The sequence below is a fragment of the Penicillium atrosanguineum genome (assembly GCF_028827265.1).
Source record: "Penicillium atrosanguineum strain IBT 20685 chromosome Unknown utg000008l_segment0_segment0, whole genome shotgun sequence".
NCBI classification, from domain to species: domain Eukaryota; kingdom Fungi; phylum Ascomycota; class Eurotiomycetes; order Eurotiales; family Aspergillaceae; genus Penicillium; species Penicillium atrosanguineum.
In genome coordinates this window covers 905824-927438 of record NW_026623140.1, presented here as the reverse complement: position 1 = coordinate 927438, position 21615 = coordinate 905824, and the positions used below count along the sequence as shown (strand labels likewise).

Below are 21615 nucleotides of genomic sequence, written 5' to 3'. Positions count from 1 at the left end.
TATTTCATACTAATATATGTAATTCAGCTCTCTGGCTTCCACTCTTACTGTTTAGAAGAGAGATTATCTTAGCTAGATAATATGATTATCGTTCTATTAATTCTGTAAGAAACCGATACCATGATATCCAACCAATTAACTTAGTAACTAGAGCTCGGTCTTATGTTAGCTTACGAAATAATAGACTACTCCTGTTCAAATCTTGATCTTACCATGACACAGTGTAGTCGTCCCTGGTAAGATTACTTAGATACCAAGGGAAAACACAAAGTAAGAAAATATGTACCATTTACATAGGATTTAGTTCGAGTTCAGGATGTGTGACGCACGCCTACTTGGAACCAGTGTGAGCATCGTCGAAGGGGATACATGGGTAATGGCGGAAAAGTTGAAAAGCAATTGGCTTTCCTAAGGCTATGGAAAGTGAGACAAAATCTCAGGTATCAGGTTTTCAATGTTGCATTATTCCACGATGAGAGCTTTTACATAATTGCTGGATTTGTGTTATCTGTTATTCCTATGCCTCGAGCGTAGAAATATCAACATCGTATAAGGTGATCAGACTCGTTCCAATAGCAGCAATAGCAGTGCTGCCAATCAAAAATGGTGTGTAATAACCAGCTGCTGTCACCATAGCACCGATTGTGATTGAAGAGACCACGGTGGCAGCATGAACGGCAGAACCTGAAGTCCAGAAGTCATTGCAGATGAGCCTCTGATGCTCTGGAAGTAGATAGGAACATAGTAGACAAGAAGAAAAAAGCCACCGCTAGAGAAGAATGCAAAAATTCCAGCAGACCAGATGGTGCGTTTCTTGAGGATTTAGGGTGGCAAAGTTACGACTGTGCTCTTCTTACTAGCCGCATTGTTCTCGTCTTGTCGACTAATGTAGATCTGGGACGCGGCAAAAAGAAGAATCAGCAGTCCAAACCCGACAAAAAGGACGATAATTTGAGAGCTCCCCCAGGCATAGGCATTTCCGCCCCATTGCAATGCGAGAATCAAGCATATGATAGCCGGGATGAGCAAGCTCGCACCGATCAAGTCAAGTTCTTGAGCAATGTGAGAAAATGATAGCTTCCTATCCTGATTGTTCTTCGGGAGTCGAAGGACCAATAGAACAACTACCATAGAAATTCCGCCCACGGGGAGGTTGATATAGAAACACCATCTCCAAGACGGACCATCAGTAAACGCTCCACCAAGTAGAGGACCGACGATTGAGGAAACACCAAATTTAAGTTGCTCTGCTTCTGCTCATCGCATCGTACCCCTCTTTTGTACCACCACTGCACCGCTGGGGATTATTAAAGCTTTCGGCTACAGTCTTCTCAGACGCTGGGAATATTGATACGGCATGGCATCACTTCACTCTGATTCTGATCGACTTGAATCGAAGTCCAACTTTTTGACAGCGGAAATTCTTGATACTCCTGCCATTAATAGTGCCCAATATTCAAGTGACGTGGAACTGATGTCCCAGCGAATCTTGGATGTTTTTCTGAAATATGCACTTAACAAATTTGGATATGCACCGGACCATCTGGATGGTAATGGAGAAGGCTTCCTTTCTGTGATAGCCCGATTTGTCGCCGAAGGTGCCCGTGTACAGGCTTGTCTCCCTGTGTTTCCCTTCAAGTCCGCGAATAAGGTGTACAAGGTTCTCGGGAGCTTGCCAGACAAAGCAGAGGAACTAGCACTTGATCGATTGAACACTCTTTGCAATTATATTCAGGACTTTTATGCTCCGGGTGCTGAGATTGTGATTATATCGGACGGCATCACCTACAATGGTATGTGGTGGGTACTTCAATTGGCATATTAAACATATTTTTGTCCAATCTCTGACAAGTTTATGGTCGACTATAGACTTGTTATGTATTTCAGACAAAGAGACATGGGAATATGGTGAATCCCTACGAAGCATGGCCATCAAGAAGGGATTTCGCAACATTTCATTCTCGCGAATCCGAGACCTTCTTGACATATCTCTACCCAATAATCTGACTGAAATCGTCTATGTGGCCAATTGTTCCAACTTTCGTCGCTTGCTTTTAAACCAATATGGGAAGACCAATCTCGACATCGACGAGGAAATTACGAAGAACGCAGATACAAAGCTGACATACCTTGGCTATAAGCGTTTTTTGGAATCGGATTTGCAGCACATCTTTCCTCGAGGGAAGCGTCGCTCTGCTCACAGTTATAAGCGGGATTGCAAGTATTTAGCGAAACAAATGCTTATAAGAGGATATGTATTGAAAAGGGGATGGCTCGATGGCTGTCTGACAATACAGACTGGGCAACAGCAACCAACGAACAACACACACACAGCCTGCACGTAGTAGAGGTCGTCCTAGGGGAGGTCGCGAATGTCCTTGGTGAGGCCGTGAGGTCGTACGTGCAATCCTGGACGCAGCAATCCTAAATGAGGCCGTACGGTTTTTCCCGACTGAGCCCGTATGGAATGTACTTAATATAGCATGTTGAATGAAAGAATGTAGTGACAAGTGGAATGAATTGGGTAGATGCCTCTTCTCTCTCTATCCTCATGTAGAAGCTGCTGCTTACACCTAAGGTATTCGTGACACCTCAGGCCGCAACTGTATTCATTATGTCATGCGTTCCACCACTACAGTATGTATTATTACGCCATGAACATGTCATTTTGGGAGACCTTGCGACTGACTTGAACGAACAGGCCTTTGCCGGGGCCGTTAAACAAGCCTTCCCACACCATCTGCGGCTTTCAATCCACGAGTCTATCAGTGGAAACAAGATACCTATTAGTCTGCTGAATACTAAGACAGGCTACACTACCCCGTGGCATTGTTCTGTGGCTCAACTTGCAGATGGGGTATGGGTTAGTGCTCCGATGGGCGAGTTCAGTCAGGATACTCGGTTGGAATTGGTTCATGTCCAGGGAACCCCCAGCCACTACAGGGAGAAATTGTCCGGAGGGGGACATAATCCCATCAGCGAGACAACGGCAAGCTATCTCCAGTCCGTTAAGCCCATCAAAGCCACTGCGTACGTCAATAATGCATTCAAGGATGCATCATCATTTGCATCCTCTTCTAACGAGGATTCCGTCTCTTCATCCGAGGGAAAATACGCTGACAGCCGTTTCACTATCCTGGATACCCTAGCAACGTCGGAGTTTTTGTCTCCACTATTTGGCCTGGGAATCGAGATATCTTCGAAGCCTGGAGTTGTGCCATCGCCGCTGGAAACAAAGGCTGGGGTGTCAACGGAATACGGTAGAAGGCTCATCCCCCAGATAATAAATGAACTTGCTGCTTCCGAGCCGGAAAGAACCGTTTTTTCTCTTGCGTCGCTCTCAAATGGCTTTCTCAAACTCAACCCAATTTCTGCTCAACGGTTCACCAGAGCAGTGGATAAGACTGCCTGGTGGCTTCGCGATCAGGTTGGCACCCCCGATTTACTTCAGCCCATGGCTTACATTGGACCACGTATGTTTTCAATTATTAAAAGGAACCCCAATTTGATCTCGGCTTCTGACGGTACTGTTCGGTTTAGATGATCTCAGGCATATTCTTTTGACATATGCCTGTGTTAAAGCTGGCTATTCGGTATGTTCTTGCCAAGTCAGCACGATCAAGATAAGGTGAATACACCGATTCTAAATATCTCCCTTAATATAGGCTCTTTTCCTATCCCCAAAAACAATGCAGACGGAATATTGGCTGTTCTCAACAAACTGGACTGCAATATCTGGGTCAATGCAATTGACGCATCGCCGGTCCCCGTGGTCAAGGATGTTTTGCAGGAGCGGCCTATGAAGTATTTGCAGCTTCCGACGCTCGACCTGCTTCTTGATGCTGAGTCTACCGAAGCTTTCCCCTACACAAAGACCTTTGATGAGGCCATTAATGATCCATTCTGTTACTTGCATACGTCTGGAAGCACTGGACTGCCCAAGCCCATTCCTTGGTCTCATGGTCTCATGGTCTCATTGGCACTATGGACGCAGCTCGACTGATGCCACCCATCGGTGAAAACGCTGATTTGGCGCCTTGGACTTCAGACTGGAATGAAGGGGACAAGATATACTCATCCTTCCCAATGAGTCACGTAAGTCAAATCCTCCTGTATCTATTTTTCTGCGGCTCAGGATGATGTGGAAGGAGTTTTTAGCTGACTGTATCAACTATAGGGCGCTGGAATCATTATGGATATTTTGATGCCTGCACTTTTCAATCTTCACTGCATCTTGGGACCAGTTGGTGTATTACCAAATCTGAACCTAGTGGGCAGGCTAGCTGTAGATGTGAAGATTGATATCTGGAGTATGGTCCCTTCGCTCGTTGATGAACTGGGCGAAGCCTCCGAAATCCTGGAGCATCTCCATCCCAGCAAGTTCATCTGTGCATCTGGAGGTCCTGTTAGTCCAGCCAACGCTGGCAAGGTGAATGAGATTGTCAGAGTCCTTAACTTGACTGGTACAACTGAAGGCCTCTTCATTGGAAATTTGAAGCCCGCGAGAGAAGATTGGTTCTGGTTTTGCTTCCATCCTTACTCTGGATTCGAGTTTAAGGAGCTCGAAACCGATACCTATGAGCACTGGGTACATCGCAACGAGCAATGGGCTCTTTTCCAAGGGATTTTCCACACATTCCCGGATCGAAATTCAATCAACTTCAAGGACCTTTACATGCAGCACCCTACCAAGCCCAACTTACGGGCCTTCAAGGGAAGAAGCGATGATCCTGTGGTCCTGTCGAATGGATATAAAATATCGCCCCTGGAGACAGAGGCATTTATCACAACTCACCCCGACATCAGTGGTTGCTTGATTTTTGGAACCGGAAAGCCACAAGCCGGCCTACTCATTGAGTTGAATGATCCATCTAACAAATTACCTGAGCTGATCGACAGGATTTGGGTAAAAGTTCAGACAGCAAATTCTATGTCCCGGCACAAAAATCAGCTACTCAAAGATTTCATCACTTTTGCACTCCCTGAGAAGCCCTTCTTGCGAACGGACAAGAGAACAATCAAACGATCTGCTACACTGAAATTGTACTCAGACTACATTGAGCGATTCTACAGTTCGCGCAATGATGATGTCAATCAAGTTGTGACTTTTGATATGAGCTCAGTTGGGGCAATCGAGGATTCTATACGAATGGCTCTTAGAAGCTCTCTCTCAGAAGCTCAGAGCGTACTTCGAGAAAAAGACATATTTTCTGTTGGACTTGACTCTCTCGGCGTTTTCGCAGCTGTCAAAACCATCCGGGTAGTCACAGGCTTGGGTGATAAGATATCACCTCGTCACTTCTACGCCAATCCGACGATTATGAGCCTTTCTACGACGATTTCTACACTATTCACAGACGCAAAGAATGCAGAATCTGAGGGGATGAACGATCTTATCGCTCAGCATAAAGCAAGACAGTCCTTCCGCTTAGATGCCTTCGACTACGTTAACCCAAATCATGGCATGGGCATCATGTTGTACTTTTCCATTCACGAGGAAATTCCTTACAAGCAAGTTTTTCAAAATCTCCAACAAGGGTTGAATCGTACATTCGACATGATACCTGCTCTTAGTGGAAAAATGATGTACTGCTCCGAACAGGAGATTGGATATAAAAAGGAGATCTTTGTGTGACAATTCCCCCGCTTTCCATGGCAAACTCTGTGAGAGACCGTCTGATATATGAGGATCTCTCCGACGTCCTTCCGCCATTTGAGAAATTGAAAGAGGCAGGCTTCCCACCTTCTGCTGTCCTAGACAGCCTCGTTCTGCGAGAAGACCCGTTTCCGAAATTCCCTGCGGACATTTTCTCAGGCCAAGTGAGCTTCATTTCCGGTGGCTGCATTGTTGCTCTTGACTTAAACCACTGTTGCCTCGACGGTCTGGGGGTCATGGTTGTTCTCAAGGCCTGGGCGGAGAATTGCAGGTATCTTCAAGGTGATCAAGGAGCAACTTGCTCCTGGTTTCACCTGGAGAGCTTCAACCACGCACTACCGGAAATCATCCACGAGAAAGAGGGCTGGGCTCGCCCGGTCAAAGAGATTGACCCTGGTATATGGGGATTCTTACCGTTCTTCCCACCTGATCAATACCAAGAGAGTGTTGAAGAAACTACCATTGTATATGAGAATAACAAGTTACCTCCGGCACTTGATTTCAAGTTGCATGATATTTGGCCGCTCCCACGCGCTGAACGGTGTACCGAAACAACAATGTTCCTGATCAGGCCTGAAAGCCTGGAGAAAATGAAGCAAGAGGTGATATCCGATCCCGAATCAAAGGGGGTCATCATATATGGGCAGTCTGTTGATCCTCAATCGATCAAAGATGCCCATCGAGACGCTTTGCTCTGATCACACCACAATTGGCCGCGTCGCGTATCTGCTTCGTGAGTCTGCCGCACGCATCACACCTTCATTCATCCATGATACGTTGTCAATTCTGCAGTCACTGCCAAATCATGAACGATTTTCAACCGCAAACATGGGACTCGAACATATGCATGCTATGATTTCCAACATGATGCTTTTCCCAGCCAACGAGGTTTGCTTTGGCGATGCCTTCTTTGCCAACGGAGGATGCCCTATTTCCCTGAGACCACAGGTTGAGCGTGGAAATGGACGTTTTAGATTCCTGGTAATTCTCCCCATCAGGAAGGATGGCGGAATTGAGCTTGTCTTCGGTACATATCCGGAGGAACTGAAGATGTTTCTAGCAGACAAAGAGTTCACGAAGTATGCCGAGCTTCTCGCTTTGTTCTGATGAGTCGATTATTTTTTGTTGCATCTTGTGTGATCTTTTCAATATCAATTGATGCCATTTTTGACCGTCTACAATTTGTTTGATGTTTTATGATTACGAAGAAATTTGGTTCTAGAGGTCTAGAGGGAGTGAAAGCATATAGAAGAGCTAAACCGAGCTTAGCAGACCCGCCAAAGAGCTTAAAACACTAGGCCAAGAACGTCGTGCTACAGGAATCTGAAATGACCTCCTCATCTATGTATCTGAATTCGTCAGACCAAATATTCCAAAGACATCTGCCTGTTCTTTGGCGCCTGACTTATGATGCTTGGTGCCGGTCTGATGATTCGCTTCCGAGGTACTGAAAGCCAGATCGGGTACCTTATTAGTGCCAAATTTTCATCGCCTTTGGAGGCGGTGCTCTTGTCATAGGCGCCGAAATGGCGGTGATTACAGCTGCCGACCGCGATGGCATCCCCATGGTGATAGCCTTGATCAGTCTTTCCGCCAGTATCGGCGGAACTATTGGCTATGCTGTTGCTGTCGCCATTTACTCGAACGCTTTCCCGAAGGCTCTCCTCGGCGCTCTTTATACGGACATGAAAGCCTACTAATTTGACCTTTATCTAGGGGGTTCTACGACCTAAAGGCTTTATCCTCCTGGCTCTGCTACTCGGGAGGCTATTAATTACGCACGGGGATATAGCCAAAAGTATGAGTGTATCACTGCCTGTGTCATCGTTGTCCTCGCGTTTCCTTCTGTTGCCATTTCGAAAAATTACGACGTTGACAAAACGCAAGTCAAGAGGACCATCATTTAGAGTACTCACTTGTGATACTACCACTCCTGAGACTCCTTTTTGTATTTGCCAATCTACAGCCTACGAATGATAATCATCTCTTATTTGAACATATGGGTGAGCCACAGAGGAACAGTCAATATTTGGAGGCTTTTCACTTCTCCAGAGATAGAGGTGTATTTTATTATTTGTCATATGAGGAAACCCCTCTCAAATCGTGCCTAATTGAGAGAAATCTGCAATTTCCCAGAGGCAAAGTAACGCAATCTGGAGCCTATTTCAGCGGCGACATTGTCGCTCTAGAAGTTGAATAACTCATAGATTGAAGCTTTCATGACGCCGATATGCCTGATAGTAATACCTGATGGACCTCATCTCCGAACATTCCTTGCTTAACAACGACATTGACATTGATGCCTCGCCGAATGATCAGTCCAATAAGCCCAGCCATCAGAACCATTAAACCCACTGCCAGGGTCCTCGTTTGACTTAATTACGTTCATTATGAGCTCCAATATCATCCATTGATTTGATACGTAAGAAAGGTCAATCAAAATGTGTTGCAGAGACTTTATGTGATTAACTCCGTACGGTTTGCCTGAAATAGACAGCAATTACCCACGGTCAATGTCGGCAGAAAGAGCTGCAAGACTAAAGGAAATTTATGTTTATTCAATCTTCTTGAACACAGTGGTGAATTTTTTCCAAGCACTGTATGCAGTCATCATAGCAAGTTCCACTGTGACTGAGATAACACAGAGAAAACGACCATTTGATCGACCCAAGACACCTAGGACAGTCCCAAGAATGAGGTTGGTAAATCAAGAAATGATATTTCTTAGCACTCGCATCACCTGCGCGCGCAAGTGTGGGGGAAATCTTGATGAGATCAACACTAAGATGAGGATCACGGGGTGAGTAATCCAATAGTGTCGGCAGAATCTCTTCGAACACTAGAGCTAGATATCTCTATAGCAGGCTCTAAGTCCTTGGCACAAGTAGTTTGGAAGGTTTGTTGAGCGCATTTGTCAAGCATGTCTGGAGTTTGTGCGTCGCATGTGGCCGGCCTCGAATGGTGGCTTTTCTGAGCATCCATAGCGCTAGTGCTAGATTTCGCAGCTGTCAACACTACTTGGCAAGTTTCTTTTCCTGGCTGGCTGGTTAGCTTCGGGTATCACTACCACCTCAATTTTGAGGCCTCAAAGGTGGAATAAGAGATATATTTACCTTCTGACAAAGGTGAGAGATAGCACCATTGTTCGACGCAGTCACATGGTTTTATAGCATGTGGACATTTCGACAGAGGACGTCCAGCCTTGCGTACCTTCTTCATCGAACGATCGAAATGTCGACACTTTAACGACCGATGGCCACGAATGCACATTTCACTTGAAGTAATCATTAGAATGAGCAATACCAACCTCCTAGACAGGCCAAAGGGCCATGGAGTCTGAGGATGGTTATCTAGCGGGGAGAAAGCTCACCAGGACCACTTCACCCCGTTTTCATCGATGGGCATTGTGCGAATATGAGGAATGAAGCTTGTTTGATCGGTCTATTTGAATAATCTTGAAGCCTTGTCGGTCGGGCGAGGTTGGAAGTTGGAAGATACCGATCCTTGTCCCTGGAAAAGGACCTTTGACGTCAAGGTCAGGTTAAAATAATTCGCTGTTGTACTTCTCATAGACTTTTGTTTCGTCTATGTTCATGGTGTGCTGGCTCTCTAGGGGCTTGTCTGGTTGCATTCTAATTGAATAACCACTCAGCCCCTTGAATGCATACTTAGGTCTACCCCACTACAACACTAGTGTCTTTCCTGAAGATACCCAGAAGCAAATTACGTTTGGTCCAGAAACTTTTACGCCCTAAGCACTTGTTTAAAAATTTCGTATGTCAACTCTTATTTCAGAATTGAATGAATCTCTGTTAATTATTTTATGAGTTGCAACAGGCTCAGATGGCAATTAATCTTGGTTGAAACCGGAAGGATCTACCCGCGGTGGGGTTCTGCGGCACTTTGAGGGGTTTATTAGCAAAGCAAGGGGATCCACTAGGAGAGGTTACTTGGGTCCTTTTTGGAGGTTCGCCAATAAATTTCATATCCCATATCTCAGTTCACCGAATACGAAAGTCCCTGCTCAAAGTCATTAATAAAGTTCGTTGCATAGGGAAAAAAAGAAGTCTTACGAAATTCAATTATAGCTCATGCAAGTCAAATTTCGACCAGCCCTATTGACCAAATCTTTCTATTCATTTTATAGAGAGCTTCTCATTCTTATGATTGAACCTATATTCGCCATTCTTCAGGTATCTACTTGACAAATGGTACTGCTGATTCGCTGCCTTTTCGAGATAAAGACAATGGACTGGGTATTTCACCGAAATCATAGGTCTATGTAACTCAATTCTGCGTTTATTTTACTTTGATCTCGCCAAACTAATATAAGGAAATCATTAGAAAATAGACCTAAGGGTGATAACATAAGCTAAACTAAGTAGGGTACTGCGCCTACTCCCTAGTTTTCACTTATGATGAATTATTTACTATACTGGTGGATATATTTAAATTAACTTAGGTAGAATTTACACGAGAATTGACTAGCTACTATGTAAATCAGATTGTAGAAACTGAAATACTGAATATCTCGCCCGCAGGAAACACGATACGGGGGTTTGGCCGCCATTCCCGCCGATAGGAACGTCTTTGCTACTCTTTATCTCTCAATGCCCGCTTCCCCTGGGACAAGTTGAACCGTGTCCCAAATAGTGTATCACAGATTCCAGGACTTCCGAATCCATCTGCAAACGAAACATTGGCCTGCGCGTGATGCTCTCCATGGGAGCGATTATCTAGAATCCCACCCAATATCCAGGTTAGGGAGAGTGGAACATGTAACTTGGAATCCTTGGCCTTATCCATCGAATTTGACTGTTCGCCCAAAGATTGCAGTAGCACACCGAAGTCATATCCTGAATGCTCGTATACGCCACCCATAGACCCAAGGCCTGCAACGAGGTAGTGGAAACGGATGTCGACACCGCCACCGCCCACGAGAATGAGTGGAACAAGATATGGAAGAATAATCTCGAGAAAGAAGTCCCCCGAGCTCATGTAGCAGGCACTTATTCCCCGGCTGGCCGTTGTCGTGTGGTGTACTGAGTGGCGTAACAGCCGCATCATTTTCTTATTAGAACTGTGAAGAAGATATCTATGGGTGAGATATTGCACGACGTCGTGGCCCAGCGCCATTGCGGGGAGTGCGAGAATAAATCGAGTGGGGCGTAGATGGGTCGGGCCAAAAAAACAAATCTCCAAAAATTGTGTGACCATCATGCATGGCAGTAGGATGCAGCATTGATTTACTAGAACGCGTGGCAGGAGTTGTATGAAACTCTTCCGATCAGGCTCGCGAACCCGCAGCCGTCGAACAGTGGTTTTGTCGGTGTACTCGAAAAGAAAAGCGGTGCCGTAGAATCCGAGCTGTTGGACGATCCATGTTTTGATGGAAAGGGGAATCTTGTGAATGAACATGGATCTTGACACCAGAGTTTTGAGTAAAATTGTACGGATACAAGTTGGCGTATACGCAGGATTGGGTGGAAGCTACCAGTGAAGTATCACTCACTCTTCAAACACTCGGAAGGGCTGTGGAATCTCAACCCTTTCTATAGAATACATGAGGCTGGTCAATCCAGGTTCCGGCACTTCCGCAATCAAGCATAAAAGTCACTTTTGCAGAAATTACATGGTATATTCCGCTCAAAGTCACTCACGGTTTCCGTTAACGACATGGAATAGGATTTATCTTTCACGGAACCGATTGAACCAACGAGTATAGCTGGAAATCAAGAAAAAAGTGACTTCAATTGCATTCGATGTCTTTGTTATTTTTCGACCTCAAAGAATGTCACCAAGCTCCACTGGCGCAACATAGATTAGTCTTACAATATACCCTCATCCAGCTAGGTAGCCCGACCTTACCTCAGATAGATCCCACGCAAGGAGATTTTCGACATCCGTTCTTGACAATCAAGTTTTTTCTCTGGCCGTTTCAGGGGACTAAATCAGCCTAGACGACTCATTATGCAGCGCTTGGTGGGTCCCTCCCTACAATTAGGCATAATGTAGTTTTTTGACCTACGTCTAAGCTAGTCCGCTTTAGCACATCACCCCATCGTGTATTGTAGACTTTCTTCCTCTTCTCTTCTTGTCTTCAATAATCTCAATAAATGGTCTTTCGCCTCTTCTCTTGTTCGTTCAGTGAGGCGGGATGGGACACCACAATTAGCATGGAGCGCTGGAAGGGAATCATGTCACACAGAATGACTTAATTGATCAAAAAACACGTCTAGTTTGACATTCGCAAGATCAATGACTATAGTCACCATTATCAAACATGCTTTTTCGGCCTGGATTCAAACTTTATCGTAAGTGGCCACCCTCGCGAGTGGAGATTTGTATGTAACGTTTTATTCTCATTCAAGACGGCCAAGGGGATAATCATACATATCTGGACTAAACGCTCCATTTGCGATTTGGCTTATCCTTATCTTACTCAAGAAGTAAAACAAATGAACAGCAACTTCTAGTCAAAAATACTCTATTTTTCTAGGAAATAAGAGCATTGGTAGCAAGGATCTATGGATCTTGAGCACTTTGGAGAAATATAAGGCTGCAGATGGTAACTCGCATTTGAGGTAGGAGAATGTGAGGTAGGGACTGTCATGAAGCCATGCCAAGGAGTGCCCGCCAAGGGGTATTTTTCCCGGGGGATTTCATGCATCTAGAGCCTCTTTGATAAACTTCGTTGAGGTCTGTGCGGAAATGATGGAGTGTGCTAACGCCTGGGCATTATTATGGCGGTTGTTTTCAGCCTAATTTGCTCATTTGAGGGAATTTGAGCGGTTTCTGGAGGAAGTTAGACTAGCGCTGCATTCTCAATGTACGATGCTACATAGTTTGAAACACATACCAAAATTGAGCTAAAATGGATCTAATGTAGTGTCTGGTTTCAAAATAAGTAGGGCGCTTGGATTATTATCAAGCTCTAGTCTTCGTGACATGCCCCATCCTGCCACCCAGGAGACGGCCTGGAAAAGCGACCCAGAAACAGCTCGCCAACAACAATAGCCGCAAAAACAGCACACAGAACGCCAACGTTGTATGTCATGAAGGCTAGCAACCTGGATTTTCATTGATTCTTGCAAGTCATTATTTAGCTACAGTAGACGATAGACTTACAATGCATAGCCCATGAGGGCACGGAGTCCCTCTAGCAGAGAACTCATAACGTCCCGCTCAGAGCTCCGTCTTTTGTAAGGACCAAGCAAACGCGGATGAGAATTGGTAACGTAAGATTTTTCCTCACGCTGATCAGAGTAGAGCTGAGAGGTGGGGCCCAATAAAGGAGCCGAGGGGAAAGCGCCGTAACAGTCGGTGTCGTTGTGTTTTACCTCCACTTGTGGTGGGAGAGGACTCACGCGATCCTTAAACTCTGATTACGAGCCCAGCAAGCTGAAGGTAATTCAATTTTGGCACACCGGATACATCGTGGTCCGAATTACTTGGTCTCCGGCCCAACTGTGGTTTTGAAATGCCAAGGAACCGGTTGAACAAGGTGAGCAGGAAGAGGAACAGCAGCGAAAAGACATATGAGGTCACTGTAGTGGTCGACTACCAACTGAAGAGGATTGTGAGCTTGGTGCTTACGGTAAAGACCATTGACATGGCCATGCTCAGCATGCCCACCGTGATCCAAGTTCATACGATGATTCATCGTGCCGACGGCGTCTAGCACGTGTGGAACGACACAGCCGTGAGTAGAATAGCAAATGGTAAAATTTAACCAGCATAGCGCCTTCGTTTGGCTTTATCTCCCTTCATCCCACGCCCCAAGATGATCTGCCATCACGCGATCTATGTCTGCTGTGCGGCTTCTTGTATGGTCCCAAGAGCAAGACAAGCAAAACATGCGCAATTTGGCGCACAATAATCTGGCCTCGTGCATCACATATCATGTATTTGTGCTTGGCTGCAAGTCTTGAAGCCTTTAGCCTCCCCACTGCGTGCATGATTTGGTGAGACCCATTTCTGTGGGGACTTCCCGGGCGCAAATGTGCTCATACCATGGCCAACTCATGGGATCAGCATCCATGTGCGCTCTCGATAAAACCTTTTTGAGTCCTCCCTTCAGACGCCCGAGCCGACATATTACCAGTTAATTCCACACAGGGTGCAGATCGAACGCTGACATATTTTCGTCAGCAAGAGCTCGTGTCAACAACTGCTTGCACAACCTTGAAAAACACAAGTCTTATTCCCTGAAATAAGAATCTTAGCCTTGTTATGGAGCGAAAAGAAGAAGCTCGTTATCAACCATTAGCACGCCCTTTCCAACACCAAGGCTGGTGCCCACCACTTCATTTGTCGGTAAGCATCTACTCCTCCGGTCTTGTGTATGAAGACCCAGCTAACACTATAAAGTGGATTAAATTCAGGGCCTATATTCGGCACTGTATTGTATACTCACCAGAAACATTTAGCAGCCAAAACGAGCTATGCCGGGGGGTTGAAGCCAGAATCCAAGCTCTAAAGCCCCGAAATCCCATGGAAAGTGGCCTCAAAGCTCTCGATGCAGGGAAGCTTCTCCCCTCACACGATATTGCTGTCTCGTTGGCCACAAATTATTTTAATACTTGGGAAAAGCTTTATCGAGTGATTCACATACCATCATTCTGGAAACAGTATCATGACGCCTGTGTGGAAGTCAGACAGTCATCACTTGGTTTCAAAATCCTCACGCTCGCAATTCTCGTCTTGGGACAGCGAGCCACAGTTCAGGGTTTAATGGAAGATCTTGAGTCGATCAAAGCCCGTCTTGAACGTTTCTCACAATGGACGGACTGCGTTGAGAACTACTGTTTCCTATTAGTCGACAATAAACGGCTGGACTTGATGGCAATGCAAACGTTGTGTTTGTTTGCACTGTACAAGACGACAACTTGTGACCGAACTGAAGCTCTGAAATGGACACAGAGACTTGTGAAATGCGCTGTACAAACCGATCTACACATTGATCCTTCCAAGTTAAACTCAATATCTCCATTCGAAATTGAGATACGAAGGCGGCTTTGGGCGACTATCCTCGAGATTGATCTTCAGGTTTCCCTTGAGCATGGCAACTCTCTACCCTGGACGGCGAATATGAATCACGAAGTTCAAGAGCAATCTAGCATGGACGATATTGAGTTGCACCCGCGTTCAACGCTTATTCCACCGGAAAATTCTGCTACAAGGAGCTCAGACTGCAGCGTTCAAATCGTCTTGTATAGTTGCCAAAAACTGCGAATACAGCTTCTCAGGGAGACATTCAGCAATGAGAATGAAAAGAGGACGAATGATCCAGTGCTAACTTACCGTCTTGTACGATTTCTTCTAAAAAGGCTTGACAGAATATCTCTTTCACCAAGCTTATCAAGCTGGGATCCTGAATCGAAGCTACTTCTGCGACTGCATGTTCTTCGTGCCTCTCTTAAGGTTATGCAAGGTCTCATATTTCGGGCTGTGGGGTTTTGCCAGCTACACAATGCTCTCCCTGCTTACTACAAATATGTTTTGGAGTACCTAAAGATTTATTTGAAATTATCGCCGTCAAGGCTGAATGGATCTATGCTGTCGTCTACGCTGTTCGAGGCACTCTTCCCGGTGTTGTATATTCACAATGATGGGTTCCAGCTCTTGAGTAAGTGGCTCAATATCATGCCCATAATCATTCACACTGATATAATGAAATTAGGTGATCCAAGCCCGTCGCAGAAAATAATAGATTTTGTCAAGTCGTGGTCCAAATATGAGTTCGAGGATCTGGACTGCTTGACGGATCGAGCCGTTAGAGAAAGGTTGATGTTTTACTTTCTTTCGCATTACCTGAAAAGCAAAAGTTCACACTCTAAGTCAGCTTCTGCACAATTTGAGACAGCTTCATGGAGATACGGCCGGTTGTGTTTGGCTCTCTGTCAGCGCAGGCGGTCTCCAATTTTCTACATGGAGATATCCGAGATGGCATGGTCAGAGCCATCCTTTATTTCGACATTAAACATAAAAAAAGAATGAAAGTAATTTGTCCTACAAAATCTGTTCCTGTGGGAAGCGCTAAGTAAATACTGCTGTAGATAACTGCTCCACTCATGAATTTTGATTCGATTCTTCGCCTTGGTAGATTGTTGCTATGTAGAATGTTTGAGCAAGGTCCTGTTTTAATTGTCTCCGCGCTGCCTACACGCCTTTCCAGCATTCTTCGCTGAAAATATTTATCCTCGAATTACTGGCATCGATCAACACCCAAACCCGCACTGCAGCGGGACAAAGAAAGCAAAAGCCAAATGGAAAGGATTTACTCTAATAAAATCAAGTCCACAAATAAAGACACTCTATTATAAAACTCGTGAGGCTTCAAAATTATAAGTAAAATATGAATTTTCACACTTGACCATTTGCACAGACCTCATCAACCTAGTACAGCATCCCAATCGATCGCCAGAAGTGGGATTTCAAGTTATGAGGTGTTATTTTGCTTGAAGAAAACGGTCTGTTCAATTAGAGACTGCCTTTCAAGAGACCGAAGAACCTGTCCAACTATGAGTAGCGTGGGTAAATAGTATGATCAAACGGTGTGATCAAATGATGTGGCCAAACGATATTGTTAAACCGTCAACTTTTTCTGGATCCCGGCCAGCTGGATGGAACCCGCACGTTAACCTACTTTTTCTGCCATACGGGACCGGCCTTAAGGCATATCTCTTATCTGCTCAGGGAAGCGCTCCTTGAGCACTCATTGAGCACACCGTAAAAGTGCGCCGAAACAATTCACGTGATATTTCAATAACTAATATTCTGGTAAATAGAATGCTTAAAACGGCGTCAAAAGTAGCCTTTTTCGGCGCCCAATTTACCGTCATTTAGCGTTGAGGTGTACTATCCTTGTAATCTTCAGACAAACTAGAAATATAGAGTCTCATGCATCGAGGTCAACAGAATTTTGTTTCTTGTGATTCAAGCCTGCCGTCGCGCGATTTATTGCTCCAAGGTAAACCAAATTGGGTCGAAGAAAGTTTGATTATCGAAATCGAAGTCTCGAAACAAATCCCCAGATAACGTCATTAGCTCTGCATTATCTGATGCCAGCCCAGGTTGTGAATTGGAGTCTTGCGGTCGGTCAACTTTTTCTATCCCAAATCAGCCTGAACTGAGTCCATTGAACCAGACAGTTTTCTTACCAGATATAGATGCCAAACATTTTGATCGAATTGTTCCCATACTATTAGCACATCGATCTGCTACTCTACTGTACGATTTAAGGTGCTCTAAGGTCGCTTGGCACTTATTCCAGGACATTTCCAAGGCTTCATGAGTCACAATATCGACAATGGGTTGATGAAGTTCAGCAAGGAGTGTGATAGAGCCAGCTGTGAATACGTCTGCGATCACATCAGATTTGAAGATGGGAGGCGGCTGTGGAATGTTCTTACAGAAAACGTTGTAAAACCATACACTGGCCAGATCGGTGTTGCAGGTCTCATGTATCAGTGAGATGAGATCGATGGCTGACTTTATACAGAAAAGCGAGCAGTCCATGGTAAATTTTTCATAAATTCCGGTTCCTAACGGACCAGGCTGCCGTTCATTTTGGATTCCTATGCAGGATAGATTTTCCTGCAGCAGTTGTGAGAGGACTGGCCGGTATATGAGGAGTCTCAAATACAGAAATCTAGACGAACATGGTTATTGCCCGTAATAAACCAGGGTTGGTGTATCTCAACATACCTAGCCTTGAGGAGGTACTTTTCTCTGAGGAACCCGTATTGCTGTGCTTCGGGGACAGGTACATCCCAACGAAGCGGACCAGGAATTCTGAGTTGAAACTCTTGGAGCTCTGAGTCGATTTGGGTGATAGATTGGATCTGGAACAGCCTCTTGTTTTGTCTTTGATCAGCAAGCTCGTCTTCGCAGTCTTTGCCGACGTTGTCATAAAGTGTATTTAACGTTTTTCGGACAAGTTCATATAACTTCAGTGTTGCAATAAACCACTCCACGCGGGAGAATAACCCCGGCGGCTGTTCACAGACAAGGGAGTCCACCATTAGGAAGCGATCGTCAATAGGAAGTGGTAAAGGTGTACACTGCTTATGGGGTACGATGACTGGGCGACCAAGGATGATACTTATCGCCCTGATATATTGTGTCAGCCAAGAGTTCAGGCAAGCTAGGTGTTTGTCCTCTTACAGGTCAAGCATCACACAACCATGGTATACCCGCCTCCGAACCTGAATCTCGGCGAATGATCGATGGTCATTCCCCGCGTCAGAATGCAATCCTATGCCCTGAGCGAGTCGGCAGGCGATCCCGATGACGTGCCAGCATCGATTAGGTGCCCGGGAGCCTTGGAGGTAGTGTGCCATCAAAAGTAGGGTCTGGGTTAAGGCAAGATCGCCAGCTTCGAGGTAGTCTACATCCAGAGCGGGTTTGCACGCATGGAAAAATGCCTCGGATATGGCCTCTCGCTCGTGCTGAATAATATCAGAGAACTGACAGCCCATAGCAAAGACAATGTTGAGCCCATAGTAGAAGCTCGTGCGAGTCCCTCTAGTATCTCCGAGACCTAGGCCATTTGCTGATCGCTCAGTCGAAGGGTTGTCATTTTGTCTCCATAACGATTCATAGGCGGCGAGAAATGCCTCTTTGTGTATGAATGGGTACAGAGTATGGATCTTCGAAAAATAGCGGTCAACCAGATGGTCTGCTAAGTGGCGTGGTGGGAGTAATTCATGTGAATCAACGGTCTCATTGAGTATTGTTGGGCTTTCCTGTGATCCATAATTGGAGAACTCCTGCATTGGCTCTGGGCCAGGTGTCCTCAATCTGACAGTATCCTGCAACTGCTTGATGAATGCGATCGTAGACGAATCTCCAAAGAATCCTCCTGTCGACTCTTGATCTTCGGTAAGAGGGCGGGAGACTAAGCCCATTGCAGTCACATTGGAGTTGTCTTCATGGATTGTTTTGCTGGGCAAAATGTCCCGAATATCACGGCTGTCGTCCTCATGGCTCCTTATACCTGCATTCAAATCCGTTCTTCACCCAAAATTAGAACTTTGAGTCCGTAAATTCCCATAAGCTTCATGTGGCGTACCTTTGATTGTTTTGAGCATTTTGGTCGTCATAGATGCAGCTCTCTCGACGGCGTTGGCAAGTGCCACATAGAGGCCGAACCCCATCACAACGGATTTTATGAGATCGACAAGTCTTACAAGCAACCCCGACTCTTTTTCTTTTAATAGGTCTGGATTGGGTGCGGCCTCTGTCAATCAAATTGAACATCTAGTTTGGACGATGTTATTATCGAGCCTCGGCGTATTCGGGAACTTTGTGGGGTGATTGCCCAAGACAAGGAGGGATTTGGGAAGCCGAGAGATCCACCGATCCGCCAGGCGGTGAGGAAGAGTCAAACATCGAGCTATAACCAAATAGCACGAAGCATTCAAAGCTCACGGGAATTTTGAATTGATAGACTGAATGTCTCTCAAATGCATACGTAGACACTTCTAGAATATTTGGATTCTTCATATTTTCCTATGCAGCGCAGTATTCAGCCTTACCTTACTGGATGCCATTCTTCTGAAAGATATATAGATAGCGCATAATCAATCGGTCTATTTGAATGTGATTGCTGAGATGTAAATAATCTACACTCGTTGCCTCTAGGGCTGGTTGCCACTATTCAGTCATGCCCTCAAAAAAACGACACAAGGACAGCGGAAGAGTCAGGCACGTCAACACTCAAAACCCCAGACTTAGCGCTCAAGGTCTCTTCCCTCTTATCAATAACAACAGGCATACCACCCAGCAGCGAATAATCATAAGAGACACCTCCAAAAGTGACGCCCTCTAATGAATCACACCCAGGTGCGATCAGTCTCTCAACCTTAGCATGACAATCACCCGCAACTTTGAATTTGTACTCCCGACTCGGACGACTCCCTGTGGTCGTCGCATTGTGAGCCCGCATGTTCACAGCCACGAGTTTGCTCAACTTTTCCCCATTATAAACAGCGTAGGCTGCTTCCGCATCTTCTGAAAGAGGGATATTAACGATGTGAGCATTTTCTGCGTGACCTATAGCGCTCGCCACCATGATTTGACCGTAATATGGGGGTCTGGTGGCTGGTAGCTCGCCTTCGCTCACGATAGGTTGCCATGAGGCGTAGCGGTAGTTTAGTCCTTGGTGAAAGTGGAGGCGTTCAAAATTCTGTTATAGTTTAGCATCGTGGGGACATTGTACGCCGGAAAGTAGGAGAGGAGAATTACGTGTGCTACAGCCCAGAGGGAGAAGTCGACGAGCCATAATGCGTCGCCGAAGACGTCAGTGACACCGTTTATGCCCTGGTTTGCCATTGAGTTCAGCTCCCCAAGAGTGTAAGGATGGCCGAGATAGGCGAGATTATGAGATCGTTCGATTTGTGCGGCTAGATTGCTGACAATGTTTGTGTGGTTCATCAAAGTTTCTGTTTCTGTTATGAATGGATGCGGGTAAAGGATGTGTGTGGAAATATATACCTTGAAGCTGTAGTGCTGCAGGAGGGTTGGATGGCGCGTTCGCACCCATATAGCTGTGATGCGCAATGTTACTTAAGTGAACGTACATTAAATTTGAAACGAACGGAGAGACAACTTACTTGTGGAACGAAAGCTCCCGTGTCAAGAACTTAGGATCGTATCCAAGTTTGTACAGTTCTTCCGCCGTCCACCCGCTGGAATCAGTCTCATCCATCAGAATAAAGCTAGGCGCCATAAATCCTGGAATCGGCCCAGGACAAGCTTTCTGGACTGCAGCCTGAACAAGAGAGGTCTTCCGGTTCCATTCTTGAACATAATCTAGCTCTGAGTAGTTTCCAGATCTGTAGTTCTCAGACGCATAGTTCCATTCGTTGCCCAGCTCGTATAGCTCTAGCTGAGGACCAATTGACTGGCATGCCACAACGGCTGCTTCTGTAAGCTGCGCCATGGAGCTATTTTGGTTCATGTTTAAGCCATGGAAGAAATGTATATTGCCTAGTGTGTGATATGATTCGAAGAATGCTGGGCCGTAGTTAATCTGGTCTGGCTGGTCGTCCGTCGGTTTCTCGAAGATGAGTTTAATACCCTCTTCTTGATCAGGAAAGTAATTTGCTTTATCCCTGAGCCCCAAATGAGTAAGCAAGAGTAAAATTGTGCTAGGTGTGTAGATTGGTTCTTACTGAGTAGTTCCTCCAACTCTCACTTTGGGAAGCACCCCTGTAATGCTTTTGAAGTTACCGAGCAAGTTTTTGGAGAATTTATTAGGATGCGACTGGTTTCCAGCATAATCAGGGAAAAAAGCAAATTCAATAGAAAATGATTGAAAGTCTCTCGAGACAGGGCTGCTATTTTCGAGTGGCTTTGGAACAGCAAGCGAGTTGATGTGGCAATGCACTTGGTCAAGAAGCAGGGCAAACCCCGCTAAGCTGAACGAACGCATTTTTTGTGATGGGTTCTCACTTTCATATCGAGCACTCACAAACAGTACCCTCTTATTTATATTTTGTTAATTTACGGCTATTCATCCACATCGGCTTTTGAACATCCAGAGTTGACCTTGCTTGGCTCGGCAAAACATCATGGAACTAGCCATTTGCATATCTTTTCCGCAGCCACATAGATCCATTCACTCCCTAGGAGTGGCTGTACTCATTTCAGTCGCTGGCAGTTGCCGAGCTTCAAATACCGTCCGCCAATAGAGTGCCTATAAGTACGGCATCATATGCACCACGTCAACCCAAATGCGGACTTCCCGACACCCTCCCGAGCACCTCCACATTACCCCACGATTTTACCCCACAAACTTCCGACTTTCGGCTTTTCCATGGCATTTGGAGCTATTGTAACTTTATTGATGTTAACTTCGAACGTAAATCAATGGCCCTTGTGTGGAAATGAAGAAGAGAAAATGTGGCTGTACTTATATCCACGTGCGGTGTTATGGCAATTATTGTTTCTGT

The 21615-nt window shown here is 45.5% G+C and overlaps 7 protein-coding genes across 7 annotated transcripts; 2 read left to right on the top strand and 5 right to left on the bottom strand.

The window, feature by feature from the left end:
• Nucleotides 1–517: 517 nt before the first annotated feature.
• Nucleotides 518–1131, bottom strand: N7443_009851 (uncharacterized protein; the record flags this gene model as incomplete). The annotated part of the gene is made up of 2 exons (XM_056889907.1): nt 518–723; nt 858–1131. The coding sequence occupies 2 exons, from the start codon at nt 1129–1131 to the stop codon at nt 518–520; spliced, it is 480 nt and encodes a 159-aa protein (XP_056736398.1).
• A 226-nt stretch (nt 1132–1357) lies between these two features.
• Nucleotides 1358–6763, top strand: N7443_009850 (uncharacterized protein; the record flags this gene model as incomplete). Its single annotated transcript, XM_056889906.1, has 8 exons — nt 1358–1793; nt 1888–2142; nt 2811–3473; nt 3666–3905; nt 3995–4095; nt 4178–5629; nt 5689–6285; nt 6329–6763. 8 exons carry the CDS (start codon nt 1358–1360, stop codon nt 6761–6763), a joined length of 4179 nt encoding a protein of 1392 aa, XP_056736397.1.
• Nucleotides 6764–7182: 419 nt separating this feature from the next.
• On the top strand, nt 7183–7356 carry N7443_009849 (uncharacterized protein; the record flags this gene model as incomplete). The annotated part of the gene is made up of 1 exon (XM_056889905.1): nt 7183–7356. One exon carries the CDS (start codon nt 7183–7185, stop codon nt 7354–7356), a length of 174 nt encoding a protein of 57 aa, XP_056736396.1.
• Nucleotides 7357–10249: 2893 nt separating this feature from the next.
• On the bottom strand, nt 10250–10792 carry N7443_009848 (sterol desaturase family protein; the record flags this gene model as incomplete). Its single annotated transcript, XM_056889904.1, has 1 exon — nt 10250–10792. One exon carries the CDS (start codon nt 10790–10792, stop codon nt 10250–10252), a length of 543 nt encoding a protein of 180 aa, XP_056736395.1.
• A 1798-nt stretch (nt 10793–12590) lies between these two features.
• Nucleotides 12591–13092, bottom strand: crmD (putative copper transporter crmD; the record flags this gene model as incomplete). The annotated part of the gene is made up of 3 exons (XM_056889903.1): nt 12591–12726; nt 12785–13035; nt 13084–13092. The coding sequence occupies 3 exons, from the start codon at nt 13090–13092 to the stop codon at nt 12591–12593; spliced, it is 396 nt and encodes a 131-aa protein (XP_056736394.1).
• A 4203-nt stretch (nt 13093–17295) lies between these two features.
• N7443_009846 (fungal specific transcription factor domain-containing protein) lies at nt 17296–18816 on the bottom strand (the record flags this gene model as incomplete). The annotated part of the gene is made up of 3 exons (XM_056889902.1): nt 17296–17770; nt 17825–18656; nt 18732–18816. The coding sequence occupies 3 exons, from the start codon at nt 18814–18816 to the stop codon at nt 17296–17298; spliced, it is 1392 nt and encodes a 463-aa protein (XP_056736393.1).
• A 515-nt stretch (nt 18817–19331) lies between these two features.
• Nucleotides 19332–21095, bottom strand: N7443_009845 (glycosyl hydrolase family 79 C-terminal domain-containing protein; the record flags this gene model as incomplete). Its single annotated transcript, XM_056889901.1, has 5 exons — nt 19332–19847; nt 19907–20103; nt 20156–20208; nt 20275–20775; nt 20836–21095. 5 exons carry the CDS (start codon nt 21093–21095, stop codon nt 19332–19334), a joined length of 1527 nt encoding a protein of 508 aa, XP_056736392.1.
• Nucleotides 21096–21615: the final 520 nt, after the last annotated feature.